At 43.5% G+C, this 15,402-nt stretch overlaps 1 protein-coding gene across 4 annotated transcripts in view; it reads right to left on the bottom strand.

Annotated features, from left to right (window-relative positions):
* TPM4 (tropomyosin 4) overlaps window positions 1-15,402 on the bottom strand; it is a 105,775-nt gene that overhangs the window by 37,804 nt on the left and 52,569 nt on the right. For 2 of the 4 annotated variants that reach the window (XM_068233933.1, XM_068233932.1), the window contains exon 1: window positions 5,578-6,044. The exons of the other annotated variants lie outside the window; for them this stretch is intronic. In XM_068233933.1, the coding sequence (XP_068090034.1) occupies window positions 5,578-5,709 (132 nt within the window). In that variant the 5' untranslated portion in view covers window positions 5,710-6,044. Of the gene's footprint in view, window positions 1-5,577; window positions 6,045-15,402 lie in introns of those variants that run through there. 4 annotated transcript variants of the gene reach the window in all.

Genomic DNA, 15,402 nt, shown 5'->3' with positions numbered 1-15,402 from the left:
GGCATACCCCGAGCTCAGCTCGGGATTACCGCCAAGGAGGTTAAAGTGGATCCGAGATGAATTTTTATTCATTGCATAATTGTGTTTCCTTACATATAGTTTATTTTATAGGGCATTCCTCAAGCCAAATACTTTGTTTTAATACTCTAATTCCCTATAAACTAATCTAACCTCGCCCACAGCTTCTCCAAAACGCCAAGGCACTCAGACCCATGTAGCAAGGGCTTATGGGAGCTCAGTCTGGGCAGGAGGAGGTTACTAGCCAGAGTTTTCAGAGGCAGAGGGGAGGGGGGGCAGTGAATTTTTCACAGGCTGAGGGGTGGAGATGCAGTTGCAGATTACCTGTGTAATGATGACAAACAGAACATGGCCACTCTCATTGTATCATAGGAATAAATCATCATAAACTATTAAAGCTGTATGCAGCCAGATTTGCTGTGTAAACTATCGAAACTTTAGATAAGATATATAGACAAGTTACTTGTTATAGTTAGTTTTTCACCTTGGATCCGCTTTAAGTTTCTTTTAAAAAAATTAAAATAAATGAAAAAAAAAAAAAAAAAAAAAAAAAAGTAGTGGTGGTTGGTGGTGCTACCAATGTGATAGGATAAAAAGGTGTTATTTTTATAGATAGAGAAAAAAAAAAAAAAAAAAATATATATATATATATATATATATATATATATATATATATATATATATATATATATATATATATATATATATATATATATATATATATATATATATATATATATATATATATATATATATATATATATATATATATATATATATTATTTCGGGTCAGTTATATTTGAAAGAATTTTGAAATTGTTCCAAGTGCAAGTTTCTGATGATTCAGGGTTTGTAAATTATGAAATATATTGCAGCCACTGAGCAATCCATTTAACCCTTACAATTACATGACTAAATCCTGCAATGAAAAGATGCAAATAGGATAGTGTGGATAAGAACTTGAACCTGTGGGATATGTGGTGATGTCACCATCTCTTCCTGTTGCCAGTAACATGACAGGAAGTGAGCGATTCTCTACAGGGGCTGCACAGTTATAAAACACTCCTTCACTGAATGGGGAAAAGTTGCAACATTTACGAGGTTTTATAGCTGCCAGTGTTAAAGTCCTATCAACTATATGATTATTTTTTTTTAAATAAATCAGATGTTCCTTTGATAGAAACCATTCAAACAAAATCAAATTTTGTTGAAATTATTGGTCAAAAAAAGCTGAGGAGACAGGCTGAGGAGGCACTAAGTAACGTGGTATTGCAGTGCACTTAAAAAAATGTAAATTAAAATAGCTGACAAAAGGTTTACGTGGCAATACAGTCACTGCTCCCGATCATATTTCTGATCAGAGAATACGGTAATTGTTAAATAGGGCTACAGCCATTAAAGTACCCCTGAACTCATCGATTATGATTTAAAAAGAATAAAACAGTTGTTTGACAATAAATGGCTTCAGGCAACCAGTATCCATGGATGCAATGAAAGTTTGTGTTATTCATATGCTATGAAAAATGGTTAAAGTGTACCTGAGATGCCCCTCGACTCCGACTCCTTAGTCTAATATTTAACAGGGCTTTGGATTTTGTACAAAAATCACCCCTCAGTTTATGAAACCACAACTCCGACTCCTACTCCGGGTGCCCAAAATTGCACCGACTCCGACTCCACAGCCCTGTTTTTTTTTGGTGATTTCTTCATTGACTCAATTACTCAACCCCTTAAAGATTACCACTCTTAAGGACAGAGGTTAATTCAAGTGTTTTCGATCAGGTATTGAAAACACCTGTGCAGCAATCAAGCATAATAAGCACCAATTAGGCAGATTTAAAAATGATTGTGATACTCAACTCCTTCTAGACATTTACTGGTGTGTTTACAAACATGGTGAAGTCAAGAGAATGGTCCAGGAAGACAAGAGTTAAGGTTATTTCTCTTCACAGGAAGGGAAATGGCTATAAGAAGATTGCAAAGATGTCAAACATACCAAGAGACACCATAGGAAGCATCATTCGCAAATTCAAGGCATAGGGCACTGTCGAAACGCTACCTGGTCGTGGCAGAAAGAAGATGCTGACTTCGACTGCTGTGCGCTACCTGAAGCGCAAAGTGGAGAAAAGTCCCCATGTGACTGCTGAGGAACTGAAAAAAAGATTTGTCAGATGCAGGTACTGAAGTTTCAGCTCAGACAATAAAGGCAGCCATACACTGGTCGATGTGCCATCAGATCGACCAGCTGACAGATCCCTATCTGATCGAATCTGATCAGAGAGGGATCGTATGGCTGCCTTTCCTGCAAACAGATTGTGAATCGATTTCAGCCTGAAACCGATCACAATCTGTTGTGGTGGTGCTGCCGCCGCTCCCCCCGCCGGTATACATTACCTGAGGCTGGCTCCCGGGCGTGATGTCCCCGTCATGTGGCACCTCCGGCTCCGGCATCCGCATAGAACTTAAGCTATCACACCAGTGACAGCGGAAGTTCAAATAGAGCGCCTTCTAGTTGTACTTCCGCTGTCACTGGCATGACAGCGGAAGTTATACGAGGATGCCAGAGGTGCCATGACGGGAGCAGTGACGGACGGGATGCCCGGGAGCCAGCCTCAGGTAATGTATACCTGATCGGATCGGCCGCCGCTAGCGACGCGCTCCCTACCCGCGGGCGATCGAGGGTAATTTCCCGCACGGCGCGATCGACGGACCGATCCGATTTCGGGAGGAAATCGGATCGGCGGGTGCGTGTTGCGCGAACGATTGGCAGCAGATTCGATCCCAGTGATCGAATCTGCTGTCGAAACTGCCGCAAATCGGGCCAGTGTATGGCCACCTTAAGGCGCACACTGCGTAATGAAGGCCTCCATGCCAGAACTCCCAGGCGCACCCCCTTGCTGTCTCCAAAGAATAAGAGTCGTCGACGCTATGTTTGGAGGAGGAAGAACAAGGCTTGTGAAGAAAATAACACCTTGCCTACGGTGAAGCATGGCGGGGGGTCAATCATGCTTTGGGGCTGTTTTGCTTCTGCAGGTACAGGGGAGCTTCAGCGTGTGCAAGGTACCATGAATTATCTTCGGTACCAGGAGATATTGGATGAAAATGTGATGTAGTCCGTCACAAACCTGAGGCTTGGGAGACGTTGGACCTTTCAACAGGACAATGATCTCAAGCATACCTCCAAGTCCACTAGAGCATGGTTGCAGATTAAAGGCTGGAACATTTTGGAGTGGCCATCACAGTCACCAGACTTAAATCCAATTGAGAACCTCTGGTGGGACTTAAAGAAAGCAGTTGCAGCGCCCAAGCCTAAGAATGTGACTGAACTGGAGGCTTTTGCCCATGAAGAATGGGCTAAGATACCCATAGATCGCCGCAAGGCACTTGTGTCAAGCTATGCTTCACGTTTAAAAGCGGTTATAACTGAAAAAGGATGTTGTACTAAGAATGAATGTCAATTGGGGGTTTAATAAAATTGATAATGATGTGAGCACAGAAAAGACATTTGTGGTTATTTCATTATAAATGTTACGTTATATATGTCTGGCTTACAAGTGCCTCTTTGATTTAATTGTAAACAAGATGAATGAAATGATCAAAATCAATGTCAAACAGGCCAAAACACTCAATTTCATGGGGGTTGAATAATTTTGAACAACTGTACATAGTTCCATATGTGAATAATTTATCTTAATGATGTATTTGAAGTTGGCATTAATCAAACTAATAAAGACGTGTACTCAATTACTATCCTCAAGATTTAATCCTTTGAGGGCAATTCAGAGCCGAGTGCTGTATAGATGTGTTAGCCTACATACTAGTAACATCCTCTGGGGAGCATTGGAACGACAGCATGGCACACAATGGATCGGGAGGAGCAAGGAGGAGAACAATTGGCTTGCCCTGTGCTCAGCTGAGATGATACAGCACGCAGGGCTGCCATACACATGCTGGATTCTTGACAGGGATGTCCCCAATTGTCTGCCTCAGCCAAGAAACATCTAGCAAATCTGGAGCTTTATGCCAGGTACACACCGTGACCATACAATTCTTTTCTGGCAGTTTTACCTGCCAGATCAATTATTTCCAGCATGTATTATTACACCAGTCCATCAACTACCACAGATTCAATCTATAGGCTTGTGCACCCTGTACAGAACTTGGCAGAGGCAACCAATGAGGGTCAGCTTACGGCCCGAGTACACTTGCGCACTTTTTTGCATTTTTCACCACTAATGTTACAAATATGCATTGCTGAAAAATGCACAGAAGTGCACAAGTGTGCTCAGGCCCTTAGCAAAGAATCTAGCTTGTATAGATGTATCCCATGAGCTGGTTTAAATACCTGGCATGCCAGATTATTAAATGAGACCAACCTCCAAGCACACTTTTCCCTACTTACCGCGCCATTGCACGCTGCACGGTCTACCCTTCTCCCACCTCCATACAGTACACACCGCTCCGATATAACCAAGCGATGTGTCTACAGTGCTCAAAAGTATGCACCTGAAAGTAAACCTGAGATAAAGAAAAATATATACATACCTTGGGCTTCCTCCAGCCCCCTTCAGGCTAATCAGTCCCTCACCATCCTCTTCTGGTCCCTGGATCTTCCGCTACGGGTCCCGGTACTTCAGGCAGTTGGGGCATGGTGCACATGTGCGGTCTGGCCCCATGCGCCCCCATCAGCAGGCGCATTCTGCGCAGAATGCTCCAAGCCACGGGAGCGCGCACACCTCACTGCCTGAATTATCGGGACCGAATTGCAGTTTACCTGAAGGGGGCTGGAGGAAGCCCCAGGTATGTATATTTTTTTCTTTATCTCAGGTACACTTAAAGTGTACCAGAGATGTGATAAACTGAAAGTTTAATGCTAGGTACTCACGATACATTTTTTTCATTCGATAGATGCGTTTGATTGATAATTTCCATCATGTCCGATATTACTCTCAATCATTTTACTGCTCGATTTCTCATAGACGTGAATGGAAATTGATAAGAAAAGATAAGAGAATCGAGTGGGAAATCAACCAAAAAAAGTGTAACGTGTGTACCCAGCATTATACAAACCTGGGGCTTCCTCCAGCCCCATGCACATTAGATAAACTTTTACTTTAATCTCTGGCTTCCTTTAAAGCTTTCTAGAATAGCATTCTAGCAAATAAAAGTCATTCAAATAAACCCAAAGTTATGTATGAAAATTCAAGCTATTAAACTGTTCTGAGCATGGCCACCACAAAACTAGCACAGGTAAGTCTGACACATATAAAGACATGGCATATGACTCCCCCGGACGACTTACACTAAAAGTAAAGACATAGCACGTTGCTTTGAGTTTGCATAAGAGTGATATATGCTGGAGAAGAGAACTGAAGCTGAATGCAGAACTGTAAGCAGGAGGAAGAAGAGGGCAGAGGTTGGCCCGCAGAAGGAGCAGCAGTACAAAGACATCAGACGGAAGGGAGAGGTGGTGGTGAGGACGGAGCGCTCACTCAGTAGTAGTAATAGGAGAGAGGAGACAGGAAATGAGCCGTATAGTTTGGAGTAGCTGCGCCTCACTTTCTCACGCATCTCCCGTTCTGTGTCCAGCTCCCTCTGCAGTGCCTGCGCCCGGTCCTCTGCATCGTCGGCCTGTTGCTGAAGAGCCTGGATCTTCCTCTTCACTGCTTCCAGAGAGTTCAAGCCTGCCATGCTTTCTATGTCCTTCAGGATTCCGCTCCGCAAATCAGGCTTCCAAATTCCCTTTGCACTAGTCGTGGAATGTGAAAACGTCAAAACTTTCAGAGTTTATAAAAAAAAAATAAAGCATACAAGGAAAAAAAGACCGAATAAATACGCGTTACAAAGCAAGCAGCTATATTGCACTTGTAAAACTCCACTGGAATAATAAGTTATATAAAATTAAACATAAACTTCGGTATAAGTTTCTACAGAGCAGCAGAGGCCGTGCAATGGCAAAGGGAATCTGGAAGACTGCGAGCCAGCCTATGGACGCTGCTATCTCCAGTAGTGTAGTCAATGAGTTTCAGGCTGGAATTCTTGGGTGAGGTCATGGCACAGGAAGGCGTGGCAAAGGCGGGGTCACAGCGTGACGTAGTAAGAGCTCAGGGCGTTTTCCTCCTAAAAAATAAGCACGGTTTTCGACTTATTTGGGAAAGAAAATGTGGATTTTTCCCTGCCCCCTCACTGAGTGACTGCAGCCTCTGATGGATCGCTGAGGCTCTCCAAGTGTCTTCCTGCTGCTCGGCTGAAGCCGCCTGTAGTCTGCTGGCTAGGAGGAGTAATGCTGCAGTATTGCCAGGAGGATGATATTGATGATGCAAGCTCTCTTCTCTTTGTTTCTAGGCTTGCTTGAGCTGCAGACTCTACCATTGCTGCGCTGTATCCAGAGGCATGAGAAAAAAACAGTCAGGAAAGTGAATACTTCACAAAGTATCAAAATGCTGTAGCATCTCAGAAAACAGAAGATTGCTAAATTTTACATAATTTTAGAACTGGCAAAAATAACCTTTGTGTTTTAGCAACACTGTTAAAAAGTATCTATTATTCTGTACACTGTGATGATTGTTGGCCAAAGGGATTAGGACTTGATACCTCAGGCTCAGGCAAAAGTTCTGGGAACCCGAGTGGCCATACTTCAGGCGACTTGGCCGATCAACTATTAGATTATTATAAGTGGATGAAAATTGATGCCTCCAAGAGCATGCTCGAAATTGGTCCCATTTATCAATCAGACATGCTGCCAGATGTAGGGCCGACATGCTCGTTTGGGTGCATGGTGGTAACAGCGTGCAATGTCCACCCCAGTGTAAATGTGCCCCATACTGTATACTTTACCTGTCAGTGTCCGCCATTGGCTCCGTGATCCATACACGAGCCCCATGTGTTTACTGGCATATATGTGGGCGCGTGTGACGTCATAGACTTGTCCATGTTACACAGTGGGAGACATGGCAGCGCTTTCAAACAACCTCATACCTGAATGATTTAACTGCAATGGTGAGCAGAGCTCCAGAAACTGGACTAAATTACACACCCAGCATACACTGCAGGCAAAGAGAGGGAGGGGGAATTAGTGATTAAGCTGCATCAGTGGGCAGAGCTCCAGAAACTGGACTATATTACATACCCTGCATCACTATAGACCAAGGGGGGGTGTTAGCTTCAGTGATAATTAGTGCACAAATTATGACCTAATAGACTTCCCCACGGCGGTGACGTACCCCCTTGGGGAAGACCTACCTCTAACCTAGCAATAAAAACATAATTCCTCGTGCTGCTATTCATAAATGGTATACACATTTCATAAGACAAGCAAAACAGACAAATGATAAGCGCTCAAGGATGCACCTGAATTGTAAGCCATCAGCGGCAATGCAGAGCCCCCTAGGGCTGAATACATGCCTCTAGTGCAAAACAGATGCAAAATTATGTGCTAACTCTAATCTCAAAATTTGAGAGTAAATTTAAAACAGTGAAGGCAGCTAGCCACTAGTATGCTGGGTGTGTAATTTAGTCCAGTTTCTGGAGCTCTGCTCACCATTGCAGTTAAATCATTCAGGTATGAGGTTGTTTGAAAGCGCTGCCATGTCTCCCACTGTGCAAACTTAAATGTAAGTATACTAGTGGCTAGCTGCCTTCACTGTTTTAAATTTACTCTCAAATTTTTAGATTAGAGTTAGCACATAATTTTGCATCTGTTTTGCACTAGAGGCATGTATTCAGCCCTAGGGGGCTCTGCATTGCCGCTGATGGCTTACAATTCAGGTGCATCCTTGAGCGCTTATCATTTGTCTGTTTTGCTTGTCTTATGAAATGTGTATACCATTTATGAATAGCAGCACGAGGAATTATGTTTTTATTGCTAGGTTAGAGGTAGGTCTTCCCCAAGGGGGTACGTCACCGCCGTGGGGAAGTCTATTAGGTCATAATTTGTGCACTAATTATCACTGAAGCTAACACCCCCCCTTGGTCTATAGTGATGCAGGGTGTGTAATATAGTCCAGTTTCTGGAGCTCTGCCCACTGATGCAGCTTAATCACTAATTCCCCCTCCCTCTCTTTGCCTGCAGTGTATGCTGGGTGTGTAATTTAGTCCAGTTTCTGGAGCTCTGCTCACCATTGCAGTTAAATCATTCAGGTATGAGGTTGTTTGAAAGCGCTGCCATGTCTCCCACTGTGCAAACTTAAATGTAAGTATACTAGTGGCTAGCTGCCTTCACTGTTTTAAATTTACTCTCAAATTTTTAGATTAGAGTTAGCACATAATTTTGCATCTGTTTTGCACTAGAGGCATGTATTCAGCCCTAGGGGGCTCTGCATTGCCGCTGATGGCTTACAATTCAGGTGCATCCTTGAGCGCTTATCATTTGTCTGTTTTGCTTGTCCATGTTACGCCAGCAACATTATACATACCTGGAGCTTCCTCCAAGTCCCGTTCAGGCTGATTGCTCCCTCGCCATCCTCCCGGGCTGCCTCAATCTTCCTGAAGGCAACCCGGTAAATCTGCCATTCGGGGTGGTGAGTCAGCGCATGCACATTCCAGCTGTGAGATCACTCCCATCCCACTACTTTCTTTCTGCGCCTGCACATGCTCCCAGTGACCGAAGCGCAATGGGGGCATGGGCCCTGACTGCACAGTGTGCTCCGACTGGTGGATTTACCGTGCCACCTAGTGGAAGATTGAGGGAGGACGGCAGTGATCGGCCTGAAGGGGGCTGGAGGAAGCCCCATCTCAGGTTCCCTTAGGGCCTATTTCTACGCCCAAACTGCATTGTTTCCCCACAGGCAAATCGCACAGGGAAACTCTGCCATAGGGTACAATGGCCCCGGAGGCCGAATTACTTGTGCTAGCGATTCAGCCGACATTTCCATCCGAAATTGTGCGGATGGCTGCGAATCCCATTCGTCTGTGTATCCGCACACCAGGAAGTGATGCCCCAAGTCTTGCAGATGCGTGCGTCACAAGTGGAAACTGCCCTGCAGCCAGAGGTATATGGAGGCTGCCATATTTATTGTATTTTAAGCAAGCACCACATTATCCCAGAAGGGAGTGGAGAATCGCTCAGTAGTCCAGACCTCTCGTCGGTCACATGAGTTCAAGGGCTAGTTCCAACTATGCACTGTCTGCTACCTTATGCCGGTGAAGTTAGACATTGAATTGCATGTCTGTAATGGTTGCGTATGGCTCTGCTATAAGAGGCGTGTAATCACTACACATGCGGGAGTTTGCTGAAGATTTACATTACACAGTCTAGCCATTGCTTGGATGTCACTTTTTGATTTGCAGTCTGGAAAGTTGGGCCCAAAGATTTACAAATATTGCATGCATTTACATCCTGGAACTCCAGTGAAAATAATGTCATAAAAAAGTGCTTAATTTTTACAATAATTATGTATAAATGATTTAGTCAGTGTTTGCCCATTGTAAAATCTTTTAAATCCCTGATTTACATTCTGACATTTATTACATGGTGACATTTTTACTATTGGCAGGTGATGTAGCTGCTGCATGGTTTTTTGGCAGTTGGAAACAGCTGTAAACAGCTATTTCCCACAATGCAACAAGGTTCACAGACAGGAAACTACCAGGAGTACGTACTCAGAATTTCTTTGTGGGAGGGGTTTCACCATAACGTCAGCCATACAGCGCCCCCTGATGGTCTGTTTGTGAAAAGGAATAGATTTCTCATGTAAAAGGGGGTATCAGCTACTGATTGGGATAAAGTTCAATTCTTGGTTGGAGCTTCTCTTTAAGGAGTGCACTCCTATTAGGGACATATGCCATGCTTCCCCAACAGTTCTGCAGTTGGTTTTATGAGGGGATTTTTAGGAAGTTCTCTGAAATTTTTGCTATAACTATTATTATTGTGATTAATACATTGTGATTATACTAGCTTTGAGCTCTCTTAGTCACTTTTGTTATGGTACCTTAAATCCATTACAAATGGCTCTGGTGCTATTTGTAATATTTATAAAGTAGTGAACATGCTGATCAACAATTATAGATCGCCAGATAGTACCTACTCCTGAAATAAGCTACAATGGCAATGAAAATCTGTGGGCCATGTACACCTTCCAACAGGTCCAATCTAATTTCCGATTGTTCTTCTGATCTCTTTTCTGAACACTTCTGTACACAACTGATCAGAAAAGCGATTGGAAATCAGATTGGACCTGTTGGAAATTATCAATTCAACTTAAGAATCTGGCGTGAAATTGCATGGTGTGTACCAGGCATGATACTTGTAGCTATAGACCCTGAACAAGCATGCAGCAGATCATGTGTTTCTGACAATTTTGTCAAATCTGACGATTAGTTGCATGCTTGTTTCTGGTCTGATTCAGACACTGCTGTCAGTATATACACAGTAGTATGTTGTACAGGACAGGGTAGCCATGTTAACAAGAAGTGGCCCTTGTGCATTTGGAGAGAGCACAGACTCTCTGGCCCATATGCAATTCACTTTTTCACCTGAGTTTTCTCCCAGGTGATATTTCCACAACTTGTAAATAAAATGCCTTTTATACCACCAGCAAGCAAACAAATATTCAAAATAATTTTGATAGTACCAACCAACCAACATTTTGGCACTTTTTCCATTGCAAAGTGCAAAAAAGTTATTTTAAATAGAAGATGAAAAATTATCTCCTAGGAGAAAACCAGAGAAAAAGTGAATTGCATATCCAATCTGTCTCCAATGCAAAGGGGCAAGCATTTGCTTTCCCTCTGAAGTCTACATATAATGATATTTAAATATATCACCCATCCAGCAGCCACCATTCCCATAGCCCACTAGAATAAGGGCTGGTTCACACTGGGCGCTTTTTCAGCGCTTTGCTGATCGACGGCTATCAGCAAAGCTCTGCTACTACTGTATCCCTATGGATACATTCACACTGCGACGTTTGTGATTTTGATCAATCGCAAATGCGTCTTTGAGGCAATTGCACTGTGACTCTCATTACATTGACAGGAATCACACGTGCAAATCGCGCTGAATCGTGAGATTTTGCCGAGCTGGGGCTGGCCAAAGTTTGTGTGGTGATTTTGAAACACAAGAAACCCCCAGGCCCATTCTTGGAGGGGGGCAGAGCGGTCAACTGCCTGGAGGAATGAAGCCGTAACAGATAAGTATGTAAAGGAAACCTAAAGCAAATAATAATAAAAAAAACATTTTAGCTTACCTGGCGCTTCTACTTACTTGCCCTGTGCAGCCACCCTGTGCCCACGCTGGGACAAATCGATCCTCTGGCCCCCCACAGCGACTCAGTTTAGTTTTTGAGGATTGAGCCAGTCCATGGCCACTGTGCTTGTGTCGCCCTGACTGCGCAAGTCTTCGATCACACTCCCGTTGCTGGGAGCGTCCTGCGCAGGACGCTCCCAGTGATGGGATCGAGGACGCATGGGGCCAGGGCCACGCAGGCGCAGTCGCCATCGACTGAGTCAGTTGCCAAAAATGAAACTGAGTCGCTGCAGGGGACCAGAGAATCGGTGTGTCCTGGCGTGGGCACAGGGCAGCTGCAGAGGGCCAGTAAGTAGAAGCCCCAGGTAAGTTAATCTGTTTTTTTTATCCCGAGCTGAACTTGTGGTAGCCACCGGGAGGTCTATGCAGAGCAGCGCACTGCTGGCATTTTTACTCACCTCCTGGGGGATCCCAACGTTGGCCACCATTCTTCTTTCTCTCTTCCAAGGCTCTACTCCCCCCTGGTGAGATCACAGTCTGTCGCCATGATGACAGCCGGCAATCTCACTATAGGGTTACAGCGCGACCTGGAGGATGGAGGGAGAGCTGCAGCACTGGATCCCAGGGAGGGGAGTGAGTGCTGGGGTTGCTGCAGATCTCTCTGTGGTGTGATTTTTTTTTTCCAGGCTTTAGGGTCTAAGACAGTGGTTCTCAACCTTTTTACCATGGAGGAACCCTGCAAATCATTTTTGGATCTCAAGGAACACCTGCAAATCATTTTTTGGATCTCAATCATTTTTTTGGTCTGTCATGATGGTTACAACTTTTCTGGAATACCAGTACCTGTATTCTGACCTATAAAGAGTCAGACTGCATAATGGTGCATTTCCACAGACGCAAAATTCATGGCATTTCTCCACATGCGATTTGGATGGGGAAATGCAATCTATTGAAATCAATGGGCTACACACTGATTTGCATACGGGAAAAAAAAGGGCTGTGGAGTCGAGGAGTCGGAGTCGGGGCAATTTTGGGCACCCGGAGTCGGAGTTGGAGTAGTTGATTTCATAAACTGAGGAGTCGGAGTCAGATGATTTTTGTACAAAAATCCACAGCCCTGTTAAGTATTAGACTAAAGCTGGCCACTAACGGTCCAATTTCTAGCGAAAAATCGTTAGAGTGATCAGAAATTCTGATCGGATTTATTGTAAATTATCTCCATTGGTGGACACAATCGATTATGAACGAGTGAAAAAAATGTCGCCCGAATGAATTTTCGTCGAACGAAAATTTGGATTTTCTTGGTGGTCGTGATAGATAGGAAGCAATGATTGGTTAGTTGATGGTGTAGTGAACGATTTTTCGTCCGATTAGAAATTCTGATCGCTCGAACGATTTTTCGCTATAAATTGGACCATTAGTGGCCACCTTAAGGAGTCAGAGTCGAGGAATCGGAGCCATGTTGGGTACCCAGAGTCAGAGTAGGAGTCGTGGTTTCATAAACTGAGGTGTCGGAGTTGGAGTCGGAAGATTTTTGTACCAACTCCACAGCCCTGGAAAAAACAGACGGCATGCTGCATCATTTTGCATACATACAGTACATGCATTAAACAAATACTGGCATGAGATTCGGATGCAAGCCATGCACAAGTGGAAATGAGTCCACAGCAGTGTAATGGTTTTTACAAGGTGGATACACGAAGGGTTTGTTATGTGGCCTCAGTGAGTTTGGCCGGGAGAGGTTTATCTGGCATGCTAACACATTGTGAATCCTTTCCAAACCTTTTTTGAGAAACAACTTAAAGAGACTCTGTAACAACATTTTTAGCCTTATTTCTTCTATCCCATAAATTCCTATACCGGGTCTAGTGTGGTCTGAATTACTGCAGCCTTTTCTAGTTGCACTGTCTCTGTAATATATCTAATCTTCTTTTCTTTATCAAGCTTTGTGCACCCAAGGAGGAATGGGCTGCCTCTGTTGTAATGAATACAAGTTATGCACTCCCCCTCCAGGCTCTGGGTGCTTTGTTTAACTTGTCTGTGATGCAGTTTGTGAGGCTGAGGGGGGAGAGAGCTGCCTGTCACACGCTGAGAAACTGTGAGAAACCCAGACTGGAGTGCAGATAATTTACTATGTAATAAAAATTTATAGTATACTGTAAAATGATATATATCACAGAAAAAGGTAGTATAGATTGGCACAAGATGCTCTAGACTGTAGACAGGTAGGGGGTAACAGGTCACTCCAGCTGTGCCTCCAGACAATTAGAATCGTAATCCACAGAAATTAGAACAAAAAGTATCCTGGCACCAGCAGCAGCAGTATGCTTAGTAAACCTTTAATGCATCCCCAAAACAAAGTGAAATGCCTAACGTCGTTTCACAGGATAAAACCTGCTTAACTGTTTGCCTCTGAAGAAGCAGGTTTTGTCCTGTGAAACGACGTTAGGCATTTCACTTTGTATGTCATGCGGTTTGTATATATATATATATATATATATCAGGATTGCGGCGGAAACGGCAAAGAGAGATCCAGGAGATCACAGTGACTCAATTAGTATAGTATTAACTATCAATTTGTGCCCCCTACACGGCCACAGATGACTCACACAGACGGCTCCCTGCACAGCCACAGATGACTCACACAGACAGATGACCCACACAGACTGCTCCCTGCACAGCCACAGATGACTCACACAGACTGCTCCCTGCACAGCCACAGATGACTCACACAGACTTCGGCTCCCTGCATTGTGCATTGTTAAGACCTCACCAGTTGTGTCGGTAATTATCGTCCGGCTTACCGCTTGTTGAAGGCTTTATGAATTGACGTTTGCTGACAATTTACTGACATGTGTTGGAGGTAACTACAGCCAAGTCGGTAATTTATCTCACTGCTCAGTAATTTCAGCTTTTCATGCAGTAACAGCCTTTATGAATTGACACTTTGCGAAGTGCTCGGGAAAGTCTGCTGTTTTCAGCATTACCGCATGCAGTAATGCTTTATGAATTGAGGCCTTTGTAGGCTATGAGAAGTCCTTGCTTGGGGCTCCAAAATGGTCAGCAACAGCCCTGCCATCCTACAGGGAATCCCATCAGTGGGAGCTTTGGGAAGTGGGAGACTGGGTGTTCCTGGAAATCATGAAAAGAATGGGGAACATATATGCAGTCACATATGCTTGTAAACTAGGATGCTTCCTTTTACAAAGGCAAACAAGCAAGAAAAAAAGTGGGAATAGAAGAGGCAGAAAATAAAGCAGGACTTTACTGGGCAGTTGGTCAACTTTGGAAACTAGGACAATTCCAGAGAAATCTTTAGAACATTGGTTTGAAAAACAGGACCAACTGTTTTTCATTTGATAGTTCTAAGCCATGGTAATTTGTTAGTCTCAGTTTTTTGTAATGTAATTAAAAGTTACCTTTTTTGTCAGTAGCCAGCTCTAGATTTCCAGACAGATTATTCAAAACATTGTACTTGCATCCACAGCAGCTCAAACAAAGGGTTAGAATATAATTTGCACACAAATCCAGTTACCAGTAGAAAGTCCACAAGCTCAGTCATCCCATCTGGCATTTTCCTGACTAAAGTGTATAGCCAAGTACCTGCCGGTGTGCATTAGCTTAATTCAAGCAATTCGAAAGTACTGGTATGTGTATTTATTTTGAGCGATCTAAGTTTTCTTAATTAAGAAGATTGTTTTGTGTAGATTTAGTTTTTAAGTCTTTTATTTGTGTCTAACCATCAGGCTTGGTCTCTGCAATGCTAGCCAGAGCGGACAGTGCAAGATCCACTCTGGTGGTCCGTTGACGTAAGTGTTCAGTCCAAAGTGGATGCATTTCCACAAGAGGCTTCTGTGGGAAATGCTTCTGCTTTTGCATGTTTTGGTTTACGAAGGTTTATACAGATCCATTGCAAATGGATATGTGTGATTAGATCCTATTAAGATAGGATCCATTGACACGTTTTCTGAGCTTTAAAACTGACAGAAAATGTTAATTTTTTGAACCAAGCAATCCTCAAATACCAGCTGCTAGATCTGGTGAATGACTGAGCTTTGCTGAAAGCTCAATAGCATGTGATGCATTTATTTATATAAGCTTTGGGTTTGTGTCATTTGTCCAGGGAAATTCTGGTGCAAGCTGAATGGACTTTCTACGCTTGCTGCTGCATCGCCACATACTTTGCATCTTTGTTAAAA

The sequence above is a fragment of the Hyperolius riggenbachi genome, chromosome 1 (genome assembly GCF_040937935.1).
Source record: "Hyperolius riggenbachi isolate aHypRig1 chromosome 1, aHypRig1.pri, whole genome shotgun sequence".
Taxonomy (NCBI): Eukaryota; Metazoa; Chordata; class Amphibia; order Anura; family Hyperoliidae; genus Hyperolius; species Hyperolius riggenbachi.
Note: the sequence above shows the minus strand (reverse complement) of the source record. Positions and strands in the feature narration are given on the sequence as shown.